We start from the raw sequence: 26,587 nt of genomic DNA on the forward strand, positions 1-26,587 counted from the left end.
TTGGCACAACAAACAGATTCAGAACAATGTGAAATATACATTGTTATTTAGGACTAAGGAAAACTTAATATTGCTTGCCAGTGAGCATCCTGGCCATCTACTGTCTCTCCTAGGGGAAATTATCTGCTTCAAATATGTTCAACAACATTTTGATCACTGACCCCTTACATAATTCATTACATATTCATCCTTTTTACCCTCTGCATTAGTTGAGGAACACTTGGTATGGTTTTACACGTCTACAGTCACACACTCTTTGCTTTTAATGGCCTAGAACAGCCCTGACTTCAGTTTTGATGCTTTCAGATATCTCTTGTATACAAGCACAGCTTTTCAAATTCAAGTTAAACTACAGTTGGTTTACGTTACCAGATATTTACACGGCTTCAACCAGCCCCAAAAGATATTATTCATTAGTTTAATTAGATATTGTTCCATCTCCTGCAATACTAGGATTATAAAATAGCCACAAATGTTCATGCGACAAAAATGTTGTTTCTTTTTTTTCATCATTCTTTCTCTCTTTCTTATATTGTCTCAACTATTTATTGACGCAAATTCTTCTTCTTAAGTTTTCTCACCCTTCTCTATCCTGAGGGGAAAACATGATAAAAATGAGAGCAGCCACAGAGCGGCGGCGCATCGTCAACATGTTTCACTAGAGGACAGTCTACATGTGACCCTGCTCAGCACCTTCCTGTCTGTCTGTCAATACTTACGTGCACGTTTTTGGAGATGGAGCACAAATCAATGTCACACCACTCCCTACACCCTCATATATGTATGGACATGCAAGCACATGGACCTCCCCCTCCTCCGTACACACAAAACAAATCTCAAGGGTTTACTGTATCACAGAATGCAGAGCCATTTTGTTTGTCACAAAAAAGAACCAATAAAGTGTAATATAAATCCACATTTCAGAAGGGTGCACTGTATTTCAGAGAAATCAATTAAACTATTCACATGAAAAAAACAATTAAACAAATGATGCATTCAGAGACTTGTGAAAAAAAAGAAAGAAGCACTAACACAGTTTAATAAAAAGGATTTGTATTGTTTGTATTGTCAAACTGCACTACTGCATAACATACACAATACAAGTCGTTTACTGACTGTACAACATGCCATTATGTTTTTTTGATAATAATAATAACAAAAATGATGACTATATATATGTACACAACTCTGTTACAAGTAATATTCAGCATTTGTGTCCAGATAAACAGCACTGACAAAAAACAACTATGGTCATCTTCATCTAGGATCTAAAAACCTTGATTGAAAGAAACACAGTCAAACACATCATCAGAATAAAGTACTGTTCCCACTACGGCCAAGATTCGGTGATAAATGGAATAAATTAAAACAAGAGAACAATGGGAAAGTTCAAAGGTCACCCTTAAAATGTAGGGGAGTCCTCGTGAGGAGGTGGAGGTGTTTATCTCAGATGCCACTGTGCGACTGAGCATGCCTGTCAATTGTATTTCTCATAAATGAGGAATCTTCGTCACTCCATTGATCCATCCATCCAGTCATCCTTCCATCCATTCATCCATCCATCCACAAAGTCTTCAGTACATCCCAGTGGTCTGCAGGAACACTCTGCCCTCTGAAATCCACAAAGAAATCCAGATTAATAAAGCAGTAAAAAATCTAAACATTTAAACCACTGTTATTGAAGTTGTAAAATTAGATTAGATTTGATTCTCCAGTGACTGTAACTATAGGAGGAAAAATGCTGTATACAATATATCATTTATATAAATACTGAAGAAGGTTGTATACAACCAGATCGTTAATTCAAAAATTTAGTAAGTCTGAGTTGAAAATGTTTTTCGGCCTCTGATCCCTGTTTTTGGTGATAAAACTTCCTGGCACAAAGAAACCACATCCTGCCCTGCTGTCTGACAGACAATTCCCCTTTAAATGATTTATTACTGGGTGTTAATTATGCAAATGATGTCCAAACAAACTCGTCACGAGGACAATTAAGACAGCCGTTAATTAGTGGCCAGTTTTCTTCTTGCTTCACTGACATTCAATTAAAAATTGCCTTTGAACAAGCACGCTGTCTGGTACGGCGGTCCTGGCACGGCGTGGAGCAGAGGTGGGCTGGAACCATGCACTCTTTTGATGAGGCCGGGCTAGAGATCACGGCCATTTCTTTTTCTGTCTGTTTAAGATGTTACATGTGGGATTTTCTCATTAATCTATCCCTGCGAAGACAATAATGTTGGCAAAATAAATATATTAAACGCCTGTCTCCATTAAAACGGTAGCCCCAGCGAACTGCCTCATGCTTCATTTAATTTTGTTCAATTTCTCAGGAGCGGTCTCCCTGTGAAACCTTTGAAAACCCTTCCAGTAGACTGGTCAGTTAAGCATCAAAAGCAGTGAGTAGGTGAAATAATGAAATCTGTCGTCCGAGCTCAGTTGATAGGAGCTAAATAAATCCCCAGCAGCAGGTATATCACTGTTTATTTCACAATTCTTACATCGAAATGGCTTGTTTTAGTAAGCATGACAGTCAGGTTTCGACTACTAATGAGTAGTCGAATGTAATTCCCACAAACTTGGTGCAGTGCCTTTACTAATACTGTTACACACGCCTTTGTTTTTTTGTTTGTTTTTTAAAAGATCACAGACTCATCAGCTAACATCACTAGTTTCAGATAGAAGAGCTTAAAAAAACCTTAATTTAGTGTCTTAAGGTGACAGCATGGGACATAAATAAAAAAAAAATGATGTGAATTTTCATAAGTCTGTAATAGGGTTGTTTGTCTTAATTTCCTTGAAGTTGTTGTTTGTTGACAGAATGTTTTAGCAGTGACAGAAGCATTTCTACTTCAGTCCTTTCTCTCCAGGACTACAACATTTTCACTGATCAGAATATGAAGACGTATTTGTTATCTCCACACCTGTACCTTGTACTGTTGCCTTGGTGTCCAGCCTGTTGTCATCGTGGTTGCTCCCATCCACGTCTTGGGTCAAAGATTCTGTGTGAGGAGGGGCTGCTGATGATTGATGGCCTGTAGTTCGGTCATTAATTAATAAGGACACTTAATTAGAGGCTAATGAACAGTCAAGGCTATGTTGCACTGACGACTTGGTGACATTTAATATGAAAATGAGGATTACGCTGGCTACAAAAACTTTAGGCCCAATTATGAATCAAAACAGAAATATGATACATGATATCTATAAGAAATCTTCGGTGCCTGTACCTGTGTGCGTGTTGGCAGTGTGCAGCAGGCTGTGCTCTGCCTGATCACGGAGTTTGACCTCCTCCTCCAAAGCCTCCTGTAGTCTCCTCTTACTTCTCTTTTCCTTCTTCAGGCGCTTCTGAATCAGAACTAAATAGAGAGGAAGAGGAAGAGGAAGAGGAAGAGGAAGAAGAAGAAGAAGAAGAAGAAGAAGAAGAAGAAGAAGAAATGACAACGGATGTCAGAAAAATACACATTTAAAAGTAAATATGCTTTGCAATCAAATGATTCAGATGTTTCGAATATTTATTTGCCTCTAATATTTCAATACATGACTTCATCTATATCTATTGTTGTGGGAAGTTGTTTATCATATTTCTCTGTGGTCTTCCTGCTTCCTGACCTTCCTGGATCTTGACATCACGAGATTTGAGGGACTTTTGCTGGTATTGTGAACTTGCAAGTTGTTACTGTGGTGTGAATGAGATATTAATAGTCGGTAAATGAGGCCAATATGCTCACAGTGAGATCAAATGTGTTTACAGAGGTTGTTTGACATGTTTGTGACAAACCTCAGGCATCACTGCTGGTCTGACTGATCAAATGCCTATTTTACTTCTTCCCCATACATTGCCATCTGCAACAGGTCAACAATATCGTGTGGCTGGCTGTTTTGGGTCAAATATTTAATGTCACCTCCCACCAAAACTTCTCCATCTGGTGTGACCTTTTCAAGGAAAGTGTCCTTGACTGGCATTTGCTCTCACTGCGCTGTATATGACAGCTTTTGTGAACATGCCAAACTCGATTTGGTTTGTAGTGTACTGCCAACCTCAGTCTAATTCACCTCTGCAGATGCTTTAAGTGGGTAATATACAGTAGGTGTCCTCACTTCCTGATCTGATTTTAAAGTTATTGGACATCCTGTCAGCTTAGAAGTGGATTAAACCAACGTGGTTTTGCTGCACAGCAGAATTGTCAGTGTTTAGATGTAAAAATCAACACCTTGCAAGTGTTTATAAATTCATGAGAGGGAAGTTAAAACTGACAGTTTTGAATGGAGTCTCAATAAGGTAGTAAAATATTTGCCAACTAGAAAAACTTCCACAGAAAAAATGTGCAGATACTGTATGTGATACTTAATGTGATCTACCTCTGTTTTTCTGTTCGATGCTCAGCTGTCGCTCCAAGGTCTCTCTGAGCTCCCTCTCTCGTACCAGCTCCATCTTCAGCTCCGTCCTCTCCAGCTGGTCCTGCTTCTCCTGCGCCCGGGCGTTTTCTATGGCAACCCTCAGCAGACCCTGCTTGAAGACATACAGGCACACATCAACAGGTTACACACTGAACAAAAGCCAGGAGACATGTCTGTTTTCTCCAAGCATTTAAAAATGCACCAGAGAGAATCCTTACTTCACCTAATCACATAATCTTACGTAAATATCCCTCTTTTAAAGGCACTTCAACAAAGGCACTTTTCAAGATTAAGATCATTTAACATGAGCCGCAGTTAATTTAAAAAAAAAAAAGAAAAAAAAAAAGCATGTAAAAGTAAAAAGATCGCAATGAATTAGACTCTTCCTCAGGCAATTCCTGGGTTTACTCAGGTAAAGAAAAGAAAAAAATACAGAAAAAAAAATTTTCCCTCATGAAATCATTGCTGATCTTTTAACTCCATGCTAAAAATGGAACAACCATCACATCGGGGTCAGATGAGATTAAAACCATGATTTTTTTGTCCTGTGAAAACCAAACCAGTGAGTGCTTTCACGGTGACTCTGTCATAACAAAGACATATAAAATCTGAGAAGCAGGTCAGCACACGCCCATCCCAATTACTGCATATCTTAAATGTCTGCCTCGTCTGCTATTTACCATTTCAGGAAATCCCAAAGAGTGGCTCATCTCCCTTCCTATTCATCTCAGAGTATAATAATAATAATAAAGCCCCGGCAGAGCCTCACCTGGATGTTCGTGAGCAGTGTCTCTATGGAGGACAAGCCTTCGGGGAAGATGAAGGGAGTGTGGTGGAGACCTGCTGGGAGCTTCTGTCCCGCAGGATAAGATACCCTATCACAGCCCTCCCTGCCTGACGGGGGTTTCTGGTAGACTTGTCTATCACAGCTCTCCCTGGTTGTCTGAGTGGCCAAGGAGCTGTTATCTGGAAGGCAAAGAGACATTTTGATGCAGAGTCAGTAAGGCTAATACAATAATAAGTAACAATATGTAATGCATAAACTACATATACCTACTAATACATTTACTTAATTTCTTGTCAAGCCCAACAGCAAATAGGTGTTTACACTAATTACTGTTTGTGCAAGTGCATGTACATAAACACAGAAGTCCTGGTTTGGGGTTTTGAAAATGTGGTTACCCTTTATTAGATGGCACTCTGCCTATTGATAATGCATCACAGCTTGACATATCCCATAAAACAGCTAAGAAGCTGCATTATGGATGACCATCTGTTTGTAAAGCTGAGAACTGCGTGTTCCCGATTCGTGACACTGAGGGAGATGAAGATTAGCCATTTTCTGCATTTCTTCCCCCCCTTCACATCAGGCAGTTGCTCACTTTATACGTTTACTGTCATCTGAGCCAGTGAGGACGACGATGTCCTGGGAGTCGGGCGGTTATTGGAGCAGAGACGAGTGTGAACGTGCGATGTGATATTTGGCACTTTTCTCTGTCTGTGACAAATGACAGTGTTTTCTTCACTTAGCTGACCACAGCATCTTCTGCTCCAAATCCACCCACCTCCCCTACTCCGCCTCGACCACACGTCTTGGCAACTGTCACATTCAAGGTGTTTCACAGATGAGAAGCAATACCCCCCCCCCCTCTTTCTCCCTCTTTCTTGCTAAAAGCATTGCTCTGTAGAGAAAGGTAATTAGCAGGTGCTGGCGAGCTCAGCGGAGGGCATCCAACTACACTCCTGTGGCTCACATACAGACACACACACACACACACACACACACACACACACACACACACACACACACAGACACACACTCGTAGCCGGTGAAGTGCGCAGTCAGCAGCGTGGGCTCCCCAGGCTCCTTGGATGTGACTGATCCTTTATTGAGTTACTGTTTTACGCCTACTTTACCTCACACTCACACACACGTTTGGCATAAATACACACACACATACACACAGCTGCCAGCTCGTTTGATCATTTACCCATCTCCCTAACCAAGGTCACTGTCTGTTTTTCTCTTTTCTCCCAACTTCATCTCTCTTTTTCCCCCTCTCTTATTCCTCTCCCACCCGTCCCCAGGGCTAATGAACTTCACCACGTGAAGACTGCCAGTCAGCGGAAGAGAACGGGAGGGAGGGAGGGAGAGAAAGAGAGAGACAGAGAGAGAATAAAATTCTGCTGATGTTTGGTTAATGGGAGTGAGGTGTCAGAGATGGCCTCTGATCTTTGCTGCATGGATACGTTGTTCAAAGACCACTGAAACAGCACACACAGCCAAAACTGACTCGCATACACACACACACACTCAGAGATTATCATGCAGTGGATTGACAGAATGACAGCGCTGAAGTGCTCTTTGAAACTCTGTTCAATCCATGATAAACCTATCCTGTGATGTTGTAGGTCAAATACAAAAGCCTGCAATCCAGCAAATGTACATGTGTTTCATTTGCATGCAGAAAAATCAATTGAAAATCAATTGCATAAATGTGATGTGTGATGCATGGCATTCACGTTGTTGGTGCCATCACTGTTTTGTCAATATATTCACAGATACCTGACAGCATCTGAAACCTTACCTGGGAGGCCTTTGTGATTTTTAGATTCGATTACTGAATAATGTGATTCAGTATTAGAATACATTTACACAGGCGCGTGCACACCCATACAAACTCTCAGTTTCTGTCCCGCTCTCTCCCTCTCGCTGTAGATTTCTGCTGACTGTTTGTCCTTGAGCAGTCCTCATTAAGCTAATGCAAACCTCCCTGACAGAGAGAACCAAACAACTGACGTTGCAGCGCCGTGGCAACGCAGGCCCTAACGACAGGGAGGCAGTCGTTATGCAGATGAGGTCCAGCTGAGAGCACGGGAGGCCGCCTGGCTCGTTAGGCCGCGGCCCGGCAAATGGCTCGCTAATGTAACACCGCTTCCTGGTCTAATGGAGCCCTGTTTTGCAGAATTATTTGTCTTTGCTCTCTGCGGGAAGCCAGGGAGGCCACCGACAGCGAAGAGGAGAGGGGGAGGAGAAGAGGAGGAAGGGAGGGGGGGTGAGACAGTGAATCCTCATCGACCTGTTACTGAGATATTTCTCTCTTGTCAAACTGTTAGAAACCCTTTCTCTTGTAAATAAACCGTGTTAAATAAACTATCGCACTGTTGCCACGTGCCAAATTTTTAAATCCACAGTGTAAATGATGACATAGATAGATGGATTGGATGGAAACTGTATTGACAGACTTTGTACAAAGGCAATTGATTTGTCTGAGAAATTATCATTACTGATTAATAATCATTAAATGATTAATGACTGTTACAAGAAATTCTCAGAAAAAAATTTGACCTTTGAAGTCAAGTTGACACTGTCAGTCAATAAATTTGTGTAATAACTCATACTTTTAAAACAAGATGAAAATTATATTAAAAAATGAAAAAATTATATAAATTTGTTTTGTTTTTTTAAGAGAGCACACAAGAACCAATACTGACCCAGGTTATACAAACATAATAGTGTATCTTACCTCTGTCAGTGTGGCTCCTCTTGCTCTCCTTGCTGTATTCCACTGGAGTCACATCTGCCTCTCTGGACCCCTGCACCATGCCAGGGGAATGTCCCAACACACTGTGACTTGATGACAGGCCGTCATGCAGCGGGTCTAGAGAGAAGATATCAGAAGTCAAAGAGACTATAAATTAATCACAGGCATTGCTATAATTGAAGTATCCTTAATTTTTAGCACTGCCTTGCCGAGGGTAGATGACTTAGGTAAGTACATACGTGTGGTTTCTGCAGTGCGTTCTGTGTGAGACGGTGAACTCGACACGCTGCTGCTGTGATTGGATGACATCTGACCTTCCTCCAATGAGGGAGAGGGTGAAGGGCTATCACGCATTCGTTCCTATGAACAACAAAAATGATTAAAGAGAGCCAAAGTGGAACCATAACTTCCAGGTTCTCTTCCAGGAGTAGGAAAACCTCATTCAAAATCCCATTTACATTTGTAACTCTACCTAAAAGTCCATCGTTGGAACAAAGCCTCTCTAAACAGTATGTCGTGTAGCTGGATTCATAGGTCTACACAGGAATAATAGTTTTTTTTTTGTTGAAAAAAACAAACTAATAAATATAATAAAAGTAGCAGCCTTTCAGGAAAACCATTCCCCATAAGGCCTAGATGTTTGTGGGTTAAATGTCACAACTCAACAGAAGAGGCAAGTCCATGAGCAAGTAGAGGCTAGCTAAGATAAAACAGAGATGAGCGAATGCCATAGACGTTTTTAAACAATAGAGATTACAATTACAAAACCATAAAGATTTCACTTTATCACAGCAGTTGCTGTAGTGGATAGGGAGTTTTCTTGGAATATAGAAAGTGAATCTTGTTTTTTTTCTTTAACCTTTTTTATTACAAAATCTGATGAAAGAAATGAAAGAAATGAAAGAAATGCTGAAATGTGTTTCAGAAGCAGGTGGAACAGAGGTGGGATGTTACACTTATTACACTTGTTATTATTTATGAGAAATAACCATTTAATACATTTAAATATGTAATTTAGTTTAGTTATGGTGGATAACAAACCAAATTACCAACATCACCATCACCATCAAAATGGATATTTTTCAACTACACAGAAAGAAGAGTAAAAAAAGAAGTACATTTAGCTAGTTAAAGCTAAGGCTAACCCGTGGCTATCTTGTCATCTAGCTTTAACTATAGGCCTAGCTCTTTTGCTTTACCTGTCTTGTTGTTTGTCTCTCTATATTTTTATGACATAATTTTTATATGGTAAAACAGATGTTGAATTTTGTTCTTGAGGACATCGAAAGGCTGGGAAATGTAATATGTATTCTTTGTTGCTTAAAGAAAAATGTGGTGCTCATTTCAATAAGCCTTGTAAACCACCTTTGGACTCAGCCCAATGTTTGAAAAACAATGGTCTCCATCGTTAAAATTATGACCGGAGACATTACTTCCTGTTACTGATGAGGACATGATGTGATATAGCACTTTGTGAGGAGTGACGTCTACAGCATGCATTTTTTGGAAATATATAATTCCAAAGCTCCTTTAATTAGTCTTAAGAGTGAACCCACTGATAATGTTTTTAAACAAAGTGATCAAGGCTAAGAAGGTCGCAGTTTCTGTCTGTAAGCAGGATATCTCAAAAATTATAAATAGATATGGGATTGGCCATAAACCAAGGAACAACTGATTACATTCTGGTTGTGATCCAGAACATGGATATCCACCAGCGGACAATTACCGGGCAATTTGTTTTAGTCATAACCATGGATGGAAATTCTGCATGTAAACGATTAAAAGATTAATTCATCTTGAATTGTAAGGGATAACAAATATGCCTTTGGATGTTAAAAGAAAGTTGGACATTTGTTTTTCCAAATATCTAATTTTGAAACAACGCTTCTGTGTGATTAAAACTCAGATTTAAGTTAAAGGTCCCAAGTGTCACATGGACTCAGACAATTACTGGCTGGTTGTCAGATCTACGGAGCTGATGGGCCACAGTGTTCACCTTAATGACGGAGGTGGGAGCCCTAGCAGGGGGGTTGGCGTGAAGTTGCGCCACGTTGGCCATGCTGGCTAGTGTGCTCAATCGGTTCATCTGGCCCATCGCCATGGAAACGGAGGCTGGCGCCAGGCTTGCAGGGATCAGAGGATGTGACATCATCATGAAGGGCAACTGATCCAGAACTGGGGGGAAGAATAGAAGAAAATAGAATGAAATAGGTAAGTATTGAAGGAGAGCGAGAGAGAGAGCACAGTGAAGTACAGTAAGAGTCCGTTATTTTTTATATGGTAAAGGTCAGACCAGCAGCTCTGTTTAAAGGCCATCAAAACTGCTCTATACATGCACCCAACATGAAACAGGTTTCGTCTCTCTCTTCTTTCATTTTTGCTTCAGTTGCATTTATGCATCACAACTGAAAGGCCTCCCTCATCTCAGGCCTATGGTGTTTACTGAACTGAAAGCCCACAGCACCTCTGGTTCTGTGATGACAGGACTGAAACTGGACACCGATATCATTCCTCGGTGATATCAATATTACCTGGATGACTGCTCTGCTTCTACAGCATGACTCAAAAATACATGTACATGTGCATGTCAAGGGTTTAGAGATGTAGAGTGTGGAAAAAGATGAGCGCACTAGGAGAATAGATAAAAAGTGACTGAAGTAGAAGGAGACAGGACCGAGAGACACTTGTCCTGCTCATTATACAACACAAAGATGTATAGACAGTGATGGCTTCAAGATGTTGTTGTGAAGCTTTAAATCCTTTTCATGAGTGTCACCTGCAAACACACAAATCCAGCCTCTCTGGAGTTAAGAAAAACTGGCTAACTTTTCTTTAAATTCCCTGGCGTTCTTGACGATAATCCAACACGTTTTCAAACCAAACTCTTATTATCTTGGCCAATCGCACTCCTCTTTAAGACAAGCATCCACTATCTTTAAAGAAAATCCTTCCTCTCAACAGCACCCTAGTGGGTTGTTGCAGTCCCTCTATTCATGGGGGGGGGAGAGAATGACATAAATATTTATCATTTAATAATAGGAAAAACAAAAACAAAAGAAACACAGGGAGGAAGTGGAACAAAAGAAGCTGATGGCAGTCCTGGTGCTGGGCCAGCAATGCACGCTGGGTAATTATAAACACAAAGGAAAAAATCTTGGACTCTATTCCGCACAATTGTCACAAATAATAGAACGAGTGCATGGAAACAAAAAAAGGCTATCCAAAGAGGAGAGATGAAATAGAACAAATAAAGGAGGGAAAGGAAAGAAAGAGGAAAAAGAAAGAAAAAGAGGAAGAAAGGAAAAGAAAAGAAAAGGCAAACTAAGAAATAAAGAGTGAGGCGTTGACTTTATGAGTCGGCCTCGCTGGACATATGTGCAGTGCTTTGTGCATTTGGCAGATTAGTCTCTCACTTGCCCAGAGCAGAAACCAATCCAAACAAAAGATCTGTCTGAATGGAGCTAAATAACCAGATGCTCCGACAATCAACTAGCAGCCAACTCCAAATATTAAGCCTTGGTTAGAGACACCCCCCCCCCCACACCCCACCCCACCATCACCACCACCACCTACTAATTTTTCATTTTCACTCTTCTTCTTAACTCTGTTTTTTTTCACTTTCTCTGCCCTCCCATCACTCTCTCTTATGTTTCATTAAAAAACATCAAAAGTCAAAGTGCCTCTCTTATGTTTATCCAAACAAACCATTACTGTAAACAAACAGTTACTGTAAATTTCCCAGAAGATCTTGTTAAATGCAGAAATGGCTGCTCCCCGCTCTTCCCCAGCCCATAAGGTGTCACACTCAGCATTTGTGAGTGTGTGCGTGTGTGTAATCTGAGATTGCCTTTGTAGTGGTTTAAGATCTGGTAGGGGTCTATCCTTCCCATAAGGCCGTGGGTGGCGGTATGGAAAAAACACATCGTGCTTATGTGTGTATATATGCCTGCGCTGTGTGTGTGTGTATGTGTGTGTGTGTGTGTGTGTGTGTGTGCGTGTGTGTGTGTGTGTGTGTGTGTGTGTGTGTGTGTGTGTGTGTGTGTGTTTCCACTTGACTCTATCATTAACAGTGATTAAGCTTTACAGGTTTATAATGGCTGGTGGTAACCATGCCACCAAACTGCGCACAGATGCTGGCCGTCGTAACTGAGTGTATACAATGGTAAACAATGCCTAAGACTGGGAGTGTTTACAGACACGGGTACAGAGAAAGATTTACTACACACACACATACACAAAAAAAAAAAAACAAAAAAAAAAACAAAGCTAAAGAGGGGCCTAAAACAAGTGGTGATTTTACTTTAGTCTCCTTGTAATTCCTGAAAAACACAAGGACAGTTTCTTCTTTTTCATTTCTGTCCTAAAGCCTCGCAGTATGCTCCACATGTTAAGTGTATGTGTCCCAGGTTGATAGCGTATTCCACACAGACCTCCATAAGCCCTGTCATCTGTCTAAACACAATGATGTCGCTTTAACCTGTCGATAACAGAGGGGGCGGTGTGTCCGATTTGTTTGTGCGTGTGTGTGTGTGTGTGTGCACGCGCTGGTGTTTGCGTGAAAGCAACCGTGCGTGCGTGTGCGTGTGTCCGTTCTGCCATCGATTGTCCAGCGTTTGTCGTTTGCATTCAGGATAGTGAATTAGAGAGAAGACTATTGATTTGGTTTCAGCCTCTCATCTTATTCATCTCTCTATCATCCTGGTGCGCTTGCTCTCGTCCACTGGTGCTTCATTTTCACTGGCTGCTCTCCTTCACTACAAAGCCAGGGCTAAGGGTGCAGTAAAGGGAACAACATATAACTAAAAATTATACTTGAAGATGTAATGAGTAGCTGAAAGGTTTCAGCTCTAAAATGAGGTGAATCAGTGTTTTCCAGCTTCAAAATGAACAGTTAACTGTAAATGGGAACACAGTGCTTACTCAACTCTTTTTTCCTGTAAATCCTGATCTAATATTACTTGATCTGACAGACCAATGTCATGTTGAGCATGAGTAACAGAGCTGGTTTGGGTTTAAACTCCCTTGATGTGATGACTCATATGTACTAATGATTTGCCGGCAACATTTTGAGGCTACAGAATGGATGACCAACTGTGTTTTTCAGGATACGTTTCCTGAATCTCATTGAATCCCACAAGTGTGCAAACAAATCCAAGCTTAAAGGCATTTATCACAACCTGGAAATACTGGAAAAACCAAACAAAAATTGGTGATTAAAAAAAATAAAGATCTGCTCCTTATGTTTTGATGGTTTAGATTACTTGCCCCAGATGTTTATTTCTAATTTCAAATGAAGAACCGACTCATGGGTGCTGTAGTTTGTTTTTCATTCATTGTCTCTCAGAGGAAACGTACAGGCAGCACAGGTGATGTCATATCCTGGTTTTAATCAGCTTGGTTCAGCAGCCGCACATAAACACAGCTGCTCAAGTTGTATTGACTTGGCATCACAGATGCGTACAGACAACAACCGTGCAACATGTTATACGACCGTAATTAAACATGAAATATGTGTGTGCGTGTGCATGTGCATGTGTGTGTGTGGATGGACAAACAGATTCAGACTCACCCAGTCCGGGGTTGTGGTCACCGTTCTCTCCGTTTGGCCCGCCATGTTGCTGGTTGCTGTGGTAACCTGCCATCGCCTCCAGCTTGATCTTCTTGGCCAGGGCAGACAGATCTGAGAGAGAGAGAGACAGACATAGAGAGGAAAAGAAAAAGGAAAAGAAGGAAAGAAAGAAAGAGAGAGAATCAATAAGAGCCAGATCAATGGCCCCGGTGGAGGATTAGAGCGGTGGGTAGGCAGGAGGTTGTCATGGGAAGACAGAGGCCAGCCATTCATTCTGACTGCACCGCTGCACTGGCCGTTTAGTCTGCCAGGGAATCAGCAGTGATAGGAACAAGCCAAGACATTCATCTCTCCCACACAGGGACATCACATCCCACAGCACAGCACATAGGATGACACTCAGTGGCGGCGGCAGCTCCACCTTCTAGCCAGAAAGTACTTCTTTATCAGTACAAATTAGAAGCATTAGAAAAAAAAGCGTGGCTATTTTTTAATAGGGGTTGTGCACTTTTGGATAATGTGAAATGGAGAGTGACAAAATGTAGCAGCAGGGCAGAGCCGCATTATAATTTGTGTCTTGAACCTCAGAAGGTAGTTTGACCCACAGAGCGACCTTTAAAACTCTTTCTTATGCCACAGAAAATTAAATATCTCTTGCACTAATACAGACAAACACAGTGAATTATTAAAGTTGGACAAAACGCGCAACTGTGCAAACAGCACTGAGGAAATGCAAACAAACCATAAGTCTTAATTTCCTGATCTTGGATACATCTAAACATTTGCAACAAACTGAAGCGCTGAGTGTTTTTTGTTCCTTACACAATGGGCGTCTGAGGTGAATAGTCTGTCTGTCCTGGACGTCGACAACCACAACAAATTGTTCCTTTTCTTCTCATCTTCTCTCCTTCTCTTTCCTGCCCTCTTCCCTGCTCTCCTCCCATCCCCTCTCCTTACTTTACCTTTTCAAATGTCAGCATCACAGCAGGACATAAGCCACCGTGTTGCCTGTGTGTATGTGTGAGTGCACGAGGGCGAGAAAAAGAGACTAAGGAGGATCACATCAAAGATTTTTCCTGCCTTTTACGCTCAAATGTCCTCCCTCTCTCTGTCTCTTTCTCCCCTCTCATGTGGCCAGTTCTAATCAGTAGCGCTGACATTGCCGCCGTGCCCTCTCCTTTGGTGGAAAAAGACTCTTTTCCCACTGAGAAAGATGCTCTTGAACGCTCACACATACAGAACGCACACACAAACACACACACTCAAACACCTTTGAACAGTGAGAGGAAGTGGAGGCTAATAGAAAATGGCTTCTTTTGAGGCGGGGAATGAAAAGATCAGGTTGCAGTGAAGAGCACAAAGCCAAGGGCAACTTTGAGAGCAGTGAGGTGCCAACAATTACTTTTCTTCCTTTTCTCTGTGCTGTACTCACAAACACAAGCACACAGACACACACACACACACAAACACACCACAATAGGGACTCAAACACGCAAGGGTTTGTGACAAGAACAAGCAGCTCTATGGCCTTTAGCGGGCAGTTGACTGACAATTCTCACAAAGCCAAAATGTAAAACTAAAACATAAAACACACAGACCTACAGATTCTGACATTACAAATAACAGATTTTCCTTCACAGACATTTTTGTTTATTTTCAATAACAAATCTAAAACTTAATTTCATAATTGAAGAGACAATGAATTGCTTTAACTTCAAACATACAAACTACATTGTCACCTACACAAGAAGGAGTGGAAATTATACATCGGTTTTAAAAGTGGTTTCACAGGTCTTGCTCACCTTAACAGAGGACTTTGTGTTCTGACAACTCAAGAAAAAATACCAAGCTTGCAAGTTATGAGTTTTTTCTCATGTGTCAGCAGGGTGTATGCTAATTTTATTAATCAACACACAGGTTGCCTCTCAGAACCCCACCTCTTCAGACTATTGACGATGGGTAAAATGTGTCATTATGTTGGTCTGCAGGAAAAGTGGTGAGGGAAAAAAAGAAAGAAAAAAAAACGCCCCATCCTCTTTCTATTCTGCATAAGCAACTTGGTCTTTCTTCAGAACAGGTGGGACGACTTGCTGTCCCCCTTCAAACAACTGAACAAAATTTGAACTTTGCCCGCAGCTCTTCAGAGGACTGAAGCAAGTGTCTCTGATTCACTCTTTAAAGATTTCTACTGTCACTTCTATTCAGTTCTGAAGAATTACAAACATTTATATTATAAAACATGTGTAAAAAAAGAGAGATTTAGAGACTCTTCTTTTAAGGGATCTTTAATACACATTATTCTGGCAGGGTATTTCCATTTTTTAAACTTAAGATTTAACTATAATTTTTGGTTGAAACATGATTCTATCATATTGTATTTCTACCAAATTATTTGAAAATAGCACAGTGTGTTTAACTGGGCTACACTTGAATGAAATGAAAGTAATTTTAGTTTTACAATTAGTTGTAGAAGCAGCAGTATTAACAGCATAAACAGTAATTACTGTTAAAGACAAAATATTGACAGTTACTGACAAAAAGCTTTTGAACATGACCAGAACAAATGACAATGTTATCAATTGTCAAGTTTCTCAGATAGTTTTTTTTCATTTTCATTTTCTAATTAATTCAGAAATTAATTAAAATATTTTCACCCTCCGCATTGAAATACTGTACATAACTCAACGTGTCAGTAACTGCAAGTTTTTTCCGAAACTTGGAACATTTTTATTCATATACCTACTTTACAATTCCTCATTACAACTTTATGTTCCCAAAATGTCATGCAGCTGAACCACAGGCTCTGATGTGTCACAGGCTGATCATCATCACTGTTGAGCATTAGAGTACACACGTTTGTTGATTCTTTGATCCTTAGACATGTGACAAGGGAAAAGAATTGTTTTCAACCATGCTTCTGTAACTTCAGTTGAGCAGACAAACTTCTGTGTGATTCAGATTCAGGCTGTATTCCTGCTGCATAGATCTCCTCCCTGACAGTTTTTTATTAATATGCAGAGTGAGGGCACAAGTTACTAAATGGACTGTAGACTAAGAGATCCCGATCAGCACTTTTTTTGGTGGCTCTGTGATTCTTGTGGAGCAAAAAAAGCCGTGGAAAAAATACAAAATACGAGAAGCAGAAAACAGTGAACAAGAATGCGTCTAAACTGAAGGAAAAGTAAATAAAAATCTGGAAAAATGAAACATGATTTTTCCCTGATTTGATCTTTCCTGTTGGATACTGATTGTAAAGTACACTTATGCAGATGTGTACATATGTACTGTATGTGCGTGGTGAGGCCTGGGTGGTCACCTGCAGGAGGCATGATCCCAGCGTGCATCAGACCACTGTGGGACAGCATGTGGTGAGTCCCGCCCTCGGTCACACTTTGCAGCCTCTTGGGCGGTCGTCCAGGCCTCGAACTGCAGGCAGAAAACAGGCTAACGTTAGTCATTAGGCAGTTTAATACTTCACTCTCTTCAGTCAGTCAGTTCTTCATGCTGAGACTGAGATGGGTGGCCTGGTTAGAGAAACTGTCCTTCAGTCTGAAAACCTCTGATCCTGCTGAAATGTCAACAAGCAAAACACTGAAACCTGACCGCTTCCAGGAAGACTGCCGTACAGCAAATCTGTCCTCCCTGTGGATACAAGCAAGCAAAAAAGGAGTTTCCCTATGGCATCAATAAAGCACCTCATTACTGTTCAGCTTACTCATTCATTTGTTTGCTTATTAAATGTGTTTGCTCGCCTCCTACTCTCTCCATCCATTCCTCATTTGGCCATTCATTTCCCTTTTTCCCGCCATGTCACACATTTTCTCAATAAAGGCTGTGACTACAAGCAGATTCATATGGTTTGATTGAGCCAGGCATGCTCAATCAATCCTGGAGGAAGTATGTGAAAAACTGTCAGGCATCACTTTGGCTCTGACTAAACGGTGTGAATGTCCTGACAGGGGAAATGACACGGGCCACATCAGGCTTAATGACAACCAGCGCAGCTCATCTCCTTTCATACCAGCCTGACACTGGATAACATGAGTCTGTGGGCAAGTGTGCGCATGTGACTGTGAAGCGTGCATCTGTATTTGTGTGTGTGTGTGTGTGTGTGTGTGTGTGTGTGTGTGTGTGTTTGATATTAAAAGACAGAGTGAGTGAAGGAGGGAAAATGACAGGGGAAAGTGGAGACGAAGAAGGTGTCACAGAGAGTGAAAGAAACAGAAAGAACAATAAAGATGAAGAGGGAGACGGAGGGAAAGATGAGGAGGTGTAAAGTGAGAGGAAGAGATGAGAGGAAACATACAGAGGGAGAGTCCGAGAGAGTGAGAAAAGGTGGGAAAGAGTAAAAAAAAAAAAAAAAAGAGGGGGAGATAGACTAGCAGCAGCAGCAGCTTCCTAGCGTGGGGTGTCTTTGAGCAGATTTTAATTAGAATCTAATCCAGCCGTCATTAAAGCCCCATAAACGAAGCTGTCAGTCAGGAGATTAATGGCGCCTCATTTGCATATTGCATATAATTCATCAATTACCCAGCAGAAAGGACCAATCCCCTGTTGACACACCCACTGGCTGAGAGGGGGGGAAGATGGAGAGAGACAAAAAGACAGAGAGAAAGATTGTGTAGTCACTAACTGTGGGAGAAAAACAGGTAGCTTGTGTGTGTGTGTGTGTGTGAGTGCAAACCAGTATGTGTGTGTGTGTGTGTGTGGTTGTGTCTGGCTTGTGTGTGTATGAAGTGTTCAAAGGTTAATTTGATGAGCCGATGAGCTCCACAGTTCCTGCCCTCGGTTTTAATGAGTTGTTATTATTGTCTCTTATTATGGGCCCAGACCGACTGGGATGTGACAGCTGACATCAGATATCACACACACTCACACCCACCCACACACACACACACACACACATGCACGTAGACAGTAAGAGAGACACACTCAGGTAGACATACACATATTCACACACACAACATGACATAAAGTCAAGCAGGAATGTGCAAGGGTTGGGAATGTGTGTGTGTGTGTGTGTGTGTGTGTGTGTGTGTGTGTGTGTGTGTGTGTGTATATGTTGTTCTTTTGGAGGCCAGGGTGCTTTCACATCACACGCAATATTTTTTGCAGTGCATATAGTGCAGCATACTGTGCTTAACAAAAGCAGGAAATTTATTTTTAGGTCTTGAGTTTGAAGGTAAAGCAACACAGTTCAACTGCAACTGATGTTGAAACATCTCAAATGAATACACACACACACACACACTCACACGCACAAATGCAGAAGCAAACACCAGTGGGGGGAAATAAAATACACAAAGACCAAAGTCTGCGGTTGGTTTTTACTGCAGCCGCTTCCCTTTCCCTTACTACTGTTTATTTGCACACACTAATTAATGGCCTGTGTGTGATGATGTGTGTGTGTGTGTGTGTGTGTTTGTGTGTGTGTGTTTTGTGTTTTGTGTGTGTGTGTGTGTGCCTTTGTATATGTTGCATTTTAGCAGGCATAAAGAACTCAAACCTAATTTTGTGTTTAGTCTGCAAGTGCGTTGATACATCAAAGTGACCCATAGAGGGAGGTCTATGTGTCTCTGTGTGTCTGTGTGTGCATGCGAGTGTGTTTTGTGTGTGTGTGTGAGGTTGGAGAGCACCGGTTCCCTGAGGTAGGATTAATGAAAAAGCCTTTCATGGAAAAGTCATCAAGCTGAGGGGATGGAATGAGAGAGAGGAGGGGGAAGAGAGAAAACAGTGCATTGTGTGTGTGTGTGTGTGTGTGTGTGTGTGTGTGTGTATAAATCATGTGTGCATGTGTGTGTGTGTGTGTGTGTGTGTGTGTGTGTGAGGAGGAGGGGGTGTATGGGTTATGACCTCTTTGTCTCAAACTTTAATTAAAATCTCACCCAGACGTCCTCCCTCATGCCAACGCTCTGGCCACACACACACACACACACACACACACACACACACACACAGACACACACACATCCACTTAAAAAAAAAAAAAAAAAAGGTACGCGCTGTACATTGAGTTCTGCCCTCCAAAACTTAGCGTGTGTGTGTGTGTTGTGTGTGTGTGTGTGTGTGTGTGTGTGTGTGTGTTACCTGAAACATGAAACGCCATACATGGCAGCTGGAGCTTAGCACAGGTGGAACAGAAACAAAACATAACAAAGATGACAGATCTCTCTCTTCCACGCTAACACACACACACACACACACACACACACACACACACACACTGAGGGGAAAGAGAAAAGTAATGAAAGAGGAGGAAGTGTTACAGTCAAAACAGTGGAACAGCTACTGGCTTGGAGGAACTGAGGTGCTGATAGGTAGCAGCTGTGTGTGTGTGTGTGTGTGTGTGTGTGTGTGTGTGTGTGTGTGTGTGTGTGTGTGTGTGTGTGTGTGTGTGTTTATGCGAGTCTGTGTAGGAGAGGGAGAGAGGGAAAAAAACACAACTAGCTCAAACAAGATTTTGTTTGGAATATATTAGCAGCGGTTTACAGCTCCCATGCTCCCATCCTTTCAATCTGTGTTTATCACGCGGGTTTGTATTCACCGTCACGGTCCGGTTTGATAAATCATATCGTCGTCGCCATACGCAGGAAATCTTGGGCTGCTGGTTAGAGGAGGCAGGGAAAGATTGATGTTGTGATCTTCCTCTCGAATCGAGGGCTGAAAAAGCTTTATGTGGCATTGTTATTAGGAAAGCCTGTGTGATGATGTCATGAAAAAAGCAGGCAGGACGACACACTTGCACAGTGTCTCACTCACACACACACACACACACACACACACACACACACACACACACACACACACAGACACAGACACAGGACGTTTGATCATAGCAAGAATCTGATCTCCTAAACTGATACCGCCTTGCATTCCTCTCCCACATTCCAGGGTCAGGACGATGTCAAGACTGTGTGTGTGTGCATGTGCGTGTGTGTGTGTGTGTGTGTGTGTGTGTGCGCGCGTACATGTGTGTGTGTCTGTTAAAATGTGTGTACTCCATTAAGACCTGTCACAGTGGAAGACATGGAGGCCCTCTCTATCTCATCGCGCTCTTCTCTATAAAACATCAAAAGAGTGAAGAGGTTAAAGTTGAGCTAACCATCCCACCCTAGCGCACACACACACATACACACACACACACACACACACACACACACACACTGCCCTCCTCCTCTTCATCCCACCGCTGCTCACTTTGACAGTGAGTTATGGCATGGCAGTGGGGCTCAGCTTTGTGGAGTCCACCTTCCCATGCGCACACACAACCCCGGCTCGCCGCTGCCAACTTGCGAGGCCGAGGATTGCCACAGAGAAACACAAAGAGTGGGCTTTTGTTGCACCCCAAAGGCAGCTTTGTCTCATTTATCATTTATCGTTTGATTTAGCTAAGTTTGATTTATTTTTTTTGTTTTGCCTGATTTTTATTCGACACCTGCTTCATATGAGTGCCCCTGGTTGAATGATTTATGAACTCAGGTCTTTGTAAAAGTTACAATTTTGTTTTTTCATCATTTTCCAACGTATCACTTGAAGGGTCAGTTAACCTAAATTACAAAATACACCCAACATATCTTCCCCTTTTAAGTTCAGTGATATGTAGCCACGCTTGTTTAGAGGTTTTCTCTTTCCACCCCAATGAAACACTTAAGTAGAAGTAGGTCGTGTGAAAACTGTGATATATCTGCTGTTTATCTGTTCTCCAGAGTAACATGGACACTGTTTCTGGAAATGCACATTGTGTCATTTCAAGTGTCATTTTCAATGCTTTGAACACCACAAACAAAACTCCATTCACCTCTATTGTATTGGGCTGGAGGCAGGGATCTTGGAGACGGATATCTCAACATGAGAGCAAACAAAAACAAAAATATCTGCATGGTAGATATCAAACAGCAATTGAGAATTTTTTTTTTTTTTTTTGGAATTTAAAAGAACTAAGGAATGCTTGCGAAACACATCCTCTGCTACTCTTTGGGTCTTTGTGCATAAAAGATGTTTACACACACACAAATGCAGAAACAATGTGTCGTTATTAACACATGCTTCATTAAAAAGTAACATGAGATCTTGTACCTCGCCACATTACACTGCTTTCATGTAACATGAGGGGGTGGCGTTTCCATACTCTACACAAAGTAATCATACATATGTACAATATATGCACACACACACATACACACAGGTTGACCTGAGCGAGCTGTTTGATGTGTGTTACTAACTGAGAATGAAACTGTTCCTTTGTGAGGGAGAAAGAAAAGGACGAGGGATCAGGTTGCCTCCTACACACCATGTTCTCTCTGTGGAACTAATGTCATTTAGCAGAAAAGCCAGCAAACACACAGGCGTGACCATGTGAGTTTATGTGTGTGTGTGTGTGTGTGTGTGTGTGTGTGAGTGAGTGTGTGTGTTCGGAGACGACAGAGAGAGCAGACAAGAGTGTGTGTTTTTGTGCCACCTATGCATGAATTATAAGTAGGCTTTGACTGAGGGAGAAGTCGGCCCCTCTTCATGGTTTGATGAGTCAGTGGTCAGGGTGTTTGTGTGTCCGCGTGCATGTGTGCGTGTGTGCATGTTTGTGCACAGCAGGAGTAAAAGAGTGAGACAAAGAGGAGAAGGAAAGACAATGATAAACAGAGGACATTTTCGTAACCTCTGCTTCAGAATGTTTAATTTTAATCTTAAAAGAGAACCAATGAATGAACAAAGAGCCAAAAGAATGAACAGAATCCATGTAAAGTGTTCTGTTAGTCATGTTAAACTGTCCGACAAGGCTGTTATTTTCTCCTCCAGCCTGCCTGACTGTACTGGACTGGAAAATAATAAGTGATGGCTGTCTTAATCAGTAACAAAAACCTCACTGAGCCCTGACGCTGTCAGAGAGAAGTAACATCATATTGTTGGAGATGGTCTTGGAACTTTTAGGTTTAGTCAGCCAACCTTCCTGCTTTAATGATAACCATCTCCAGTCCCACTTTTTTTACCTGCCTCCGTATGATGCTCCATCCACACAAGGGATTACTTAAAAACTTCTAATGTAGAGGGGGTGATACTAATGGCTACCACAGCACATTTGAATCCTTCAGACAAAGAATCACGGAAGTCGTTTGAAGATTTCAGACGAGTGATGTTTTCAGATCTCATTAACTGAAGGCTGTTTGAGTGTTGTATGGATAATTAGAGATGGCGGAGGCTGTGTGTATTCAAGTTGTATAACAACGTTCCCATTAACACCTGACATAGAAGAAATCCCCAAGCAGCCGGAAGATGCGTCTGGATTTTGTCTTGGTTGGAGGGCCTCAGATGCTTAAGCACAGGTGTTAATCCATGCACGTGCAGTTGGAAGCTGATTATTACAATAGTTTGTTTCATTCTGGAGTGTTTGTGGTTTTGCTCAACAAGTCAAAGCTTGTCTCAGAAGTTAACGCCTGATATTAAAATTAAAATGCAGCTCAAAGATAAAAATAGCATCACATTAAAGCACCTGAATGATTTGACCTACACCCAAGACAGATTAAAAAAAAAACAGGGGAAAAAATGGTTCATACATTCCTCAGTCAGTTTGTTGGTGTCTATCTCTTCATATCTTGATGCGTCCTCAATCTGCATTTAATGGCAGGTGTAAATTGGATCATTCATGCTCCAAGGAGCAGGGATTAACTATCAAACAATATAAATTCCCCAAACTGAGGCTAATCCACACTCCTCTGGATTCAAACTCATGCTGTTACGAGCATGTGGTCTGCACAACAGCAGACTGAGGCACCAGGAAACCACAAATCCCATCCAATTTAGCCCCTTTATCCAAACATCTCTGTGGCGTATAGGATTGATGACCCATGTAGTTGGTCACCATCGGAGTTCTGCAAAACAGCTAATTTACATAATCGCATCATAAACACCGAGAATTCATTTAATCATCTTCTCTGTTCTGATGCTCAGGGCTAAAGAGTGTTGATATGATAAGACAGCGAGTTATTAAGGAAGGAGAGAGAGGGAGAGAGAGAGAGGGAGGCAGAGAGAAGGAGAGAGAGAGCAAAGGGATCAGTGAGTGAGTGAGTGAGCTTGTCCTGATTTAAGCTGCCGCTTGGGGCCAAATGAAAATTAATTAATTTCTGTGAAGAATCAATTTCTCAGAATGACAGTGTCAGATTCAATGCGTGCATGTGTGTGTGTCAGAGAGACAGAGAGAGACTCTGTGCATGTGTGTGTGCATGTCAGAGAGCCAGAGATCATAGCCTATGATAACATGACAAACTTTTGAGAGTGTTTTTTTTTTTTATTAGGATTACTAAAATTCATTATCGTCAACACCATCATCATCACAACGTTCATCATCCGTTAAAATGGTAATTAGTAACAGGCCTAGCAGCAGTTATGTGGTAAATAATAAGGGGTTAAGTGGACTCCCAGTCAGTCATCATCAAATGGTTTACAACCTCCAATACAAACAAACAAATCATATTTTCAGAACAAAAAATTAATGGAATAGTTCCTTTCCCCCATATATTTTACATGTGGCTTCTGGAAACCTTTAATTTAGATTTAGGTGAATCTCATGCAGATAGAGTAAAGCTATAGCCAAGTCCTGAAATATTGCATTAATATTATGTATTAGTTGTATTATATAGTACTCTAATACATAAAACGTAACACCAACCTGGGACTTGACCTGCAGACTGACATCACATAGAAAGTCCCTAAAATCCTGTTTATTCACTGTCTGTAGCTCTGAATCGCATATACCTGCTTTATAACCACACCTGCTGCACCAGCAGGAACCCCACCACCACCACCACCCCCCTCAAACATAAGATGGGTAACCCTAAATCAACCGCATGACGACCGGGTCACACTGTCACCTCCGCCTCCCCTCTCCTATCTCCCACACCCGACTCACCTTGCGTTGGTACAGTCGTTGTAGAGCGTCTCGAAGTCCTGCCTGGAGATGAGTTTGCACCGGTTCACCCCGGGCTGGATGGCCCCAAGCCCCCGCAGCACCCGGACCTGCTCCACGTTGCACACCACCGGGGTAATGTCCAGCCGTTTCAGCTTGGTGTAGACGGTGTGGAGTCCCCCGACTAGGTGCTTGAGAAACACGTCGAAAGCCTGAGGGAGGCAGATGAGCTCCGTGTCTTTCACCGTGAACGAGGCCAGCTTGGCACCTTTCACCTCCACCAGTTTGCACTCGTTGTTCTGCGGCGTGCTCTCCACTGGCGACGGGGTGGCGTACACGGGCTTAGCGCTGCTGGACACGGGAGCACCACCGGTCTTTAACGGGGTCCCGTTTGGTAGTAAGAGGTCCGCCCTGAACTGGTGAAGCAGCGCTGGGTGCGCCACCGGAGGAGCCGGGGAAGAAGAGGCGGAGGTGGCCGCAGGTGGCGGAGAGTTGGTGGCCGGAGACACGGAACTCGGCGCCGGGTGGTGCCCGAGTGGAGCGGCGGGGAGCAGAGCCGGAGCAGCCGGAGTTGCCATGGTGGTCATGTCCGAGAATAATTTTCTTTAAAAAAAAAAAAAAAAGTAAACTTCAAAGTCAACTATTTAAGAAAGTAACTTCGCCGAACAAAAACAGCTGCTTAGCGAAGGGAACTGCGCATTGAGTGTGCCGAGGAGGAGAGGGGGATAAAAGAAGAGGAGAGGAGTGGAGACAGGGTCCGTGTGTGGAAAAACAGATCACATAGTTGAATCAGAATGAGAGGAGGCTTGTCTCCGAGCTGGAGATGCTACTGTCACATTATCATAAAGAGGAGGAGCTTGGGCATATTCTTAGAGAGTGAGAGACGCATTCACAGAGAGGGAGAGAGAGGAGAGGGTGAGAGCAAAGATTAGCCTACATAAACTTTGGATAAGCCTATTTATGAACGCCTAACGAAAGACACTTTAATGCTTCTGATGAGACTTAATGCATCTGTGGCACTTAATCAGTCTTCTTTATAGCATTTGGGAAAGAAACCCTTCATGATATCACTATAATCTGTCCTTAACATCGTTTGGGACTAATGGTTAGAATTGTATATAATCCTTGAAAAAATATGATTTTACTGCAGGTATTTTTCTTGAGAGCAAATATTCATTATATCCACATGGATATAAGACTTTGTTTGATCTGATGATAACCAGCTTTAGAATAAAATACAAAAACAGAGACTTCAGAAGTTTGTTCATTACAGGAAAACCTTGTGTATGCTAAACATTTCAATGTTCTATTTCTGGCTCCCAAATATAAATTAAGGTCAGTTTGTAAAGAAGTGGCACATAAAACTTTATATTTATGTGCAATTTAAATAGAAGTTTAAAATTAAAACCAATTGGACAGAAAAAAAGGTCTAGGGGGTCTGTATTGACAACCAGTATTTTTTTTCATTTAAAGGTAAGAATGCCAGCATAAATACAGGAAAATGCCTGTGAAATTTACTAGAACATTTATGTTTAATTTAATTTTGTCACTACAGCTGGATAAGCCAAAAATTACATGTAAAACAGGTGCCGTTTTAGAGGATGTTGTACCTTTGTCCAAGTAATTTATGTTGCACATCATTCCTGCTTTGTGCCATTGTTTTGTCATTAATTTCATGTTGTTTGCTTTCCATACCTTCATGTTCTTGAATCAGTATAAATCTGAACCTGAATTTGAATGTGAAGGATCCAGAAAGACTGTAACCTGTGCAAAAGCTCAAAAGGGGTGGGGGTGGGTGGGGGGGTAACCTTGGTTTGACAAATTGACCCCTTTACCTGTTCCCCATATGACTACCTCACCCAATCCACACACACACACATACACACACACGCACGAACTCAGACACACACTCCCATCATTTACATATGGTGCTCGCAGTCCTTTCAAAGTGGCTTTCACGGAACATTGTGCTGATAATGATCTTAGTCGTGAGGGAGAGAGAGAGACACAGATCTCCAGAGACCATCTCACCATAAGACAAGGGGGAAGAGGATAAAACTCCGACTGTACTCCAACTCAAAGGACTTTAACACTCTTTTCCTCCACCCCCCCCCCCCTCTCCAATAAGCCCTCTTGTGTTTTTTAATTGGCAGAAATTAATCTTTAGGATGTAGATGG

General features: G+C 41.9%; 1 protein-coding gene across 4 annotated transcripts; it reads right to left on the bottom strand.

Annotated features, from left to right (window-relative positions):
• Positions 1–1,003: 1,003 nt before the first annotated feature.
• LOC111235229 (dachshund homolog 1-like) lies at positions 1,004–25,176 on the bottom strand. 4 transcript variants are annotated; one of them, XM_022763621.1, is made up of 11 exons: positions 24,413–25,176; positions 16,829–16,938; positions 13,513–13,623; positions 9,940–10,118; positions 8,183–8,303; positions 7,926–8,060; positions 5,168–5,364; positions 4,360–4,507; positions 3,228–3,356; positions 2,928–3,032; positions 1,004–1,612 (listed from the first exon to the last, which is right to left on the bottom strand). In XM_022763621.1, the coding sequence occupies exons 1-11, from the start codon at positions 24,994–24,996 to the stop codon at positions 1,575–1,577; spliced, it is 1,857 nt and encodes a 618-aa protein (XP_022619342.1). In that variant the 5' UTR covers positions 24,997–25,176; the 3' UTR covers positions 1,004–1,574. The 4 variants fall into 4 exon arrangements, with proteins under 4 accessions (XP_022619342.1, XP_022619343.1, XP_022619341.1 ...); XM_022763622.1 differs by having other exon boundaries at positions 2,928–2,999; positions 4,360–4,510; XM_022763620.1 differs by having other exon boundaries at positions 4,360–4,510.
• Between the last annotated feature and the right edge of the window lie 1,411 nt (positions 25,177–26,587).

Source organism: Seriola dumerili, unplaced genomic scaffold (genome assembly GCF_002260705.1).
Source record: "Seriola dumerili isolate Sdu_G_001 unplaced genomic scaffold, Sdu_1.0 BDQW01000478.1, whole genome shotgun sequence".
NCBI lineage: Eukaryota > Metazoa > Chordata > Actinopteri > Carangiformes > Carangidae > Seriola > Seriola dumerili.

Bases quoted from the DNA above. Each gene is read 5' to 3' on its own strand.
- LOC111235229 (XM_022763620.1), bottom strand. From the start codon at position 24,996: ATGACCACCATGGCAACTCCGGCTGCTCCGGCTCTGCTCCCCGCCGCT. The intron at 8,304-9,939 runs GTGAACACTGTG...TGTTGTTCATAG, and splicing joins CTCCCACCTCCGTCATTAAG to GAACGAATGCGTGATAGCCC. The intron at 5,365-7,925 runs GTAAGATACACT...TTTGCCTTCCAG, and splicing joins GAGGAGCCACACTGACAGAG to ATAACAGCTCCTTGGCCACT.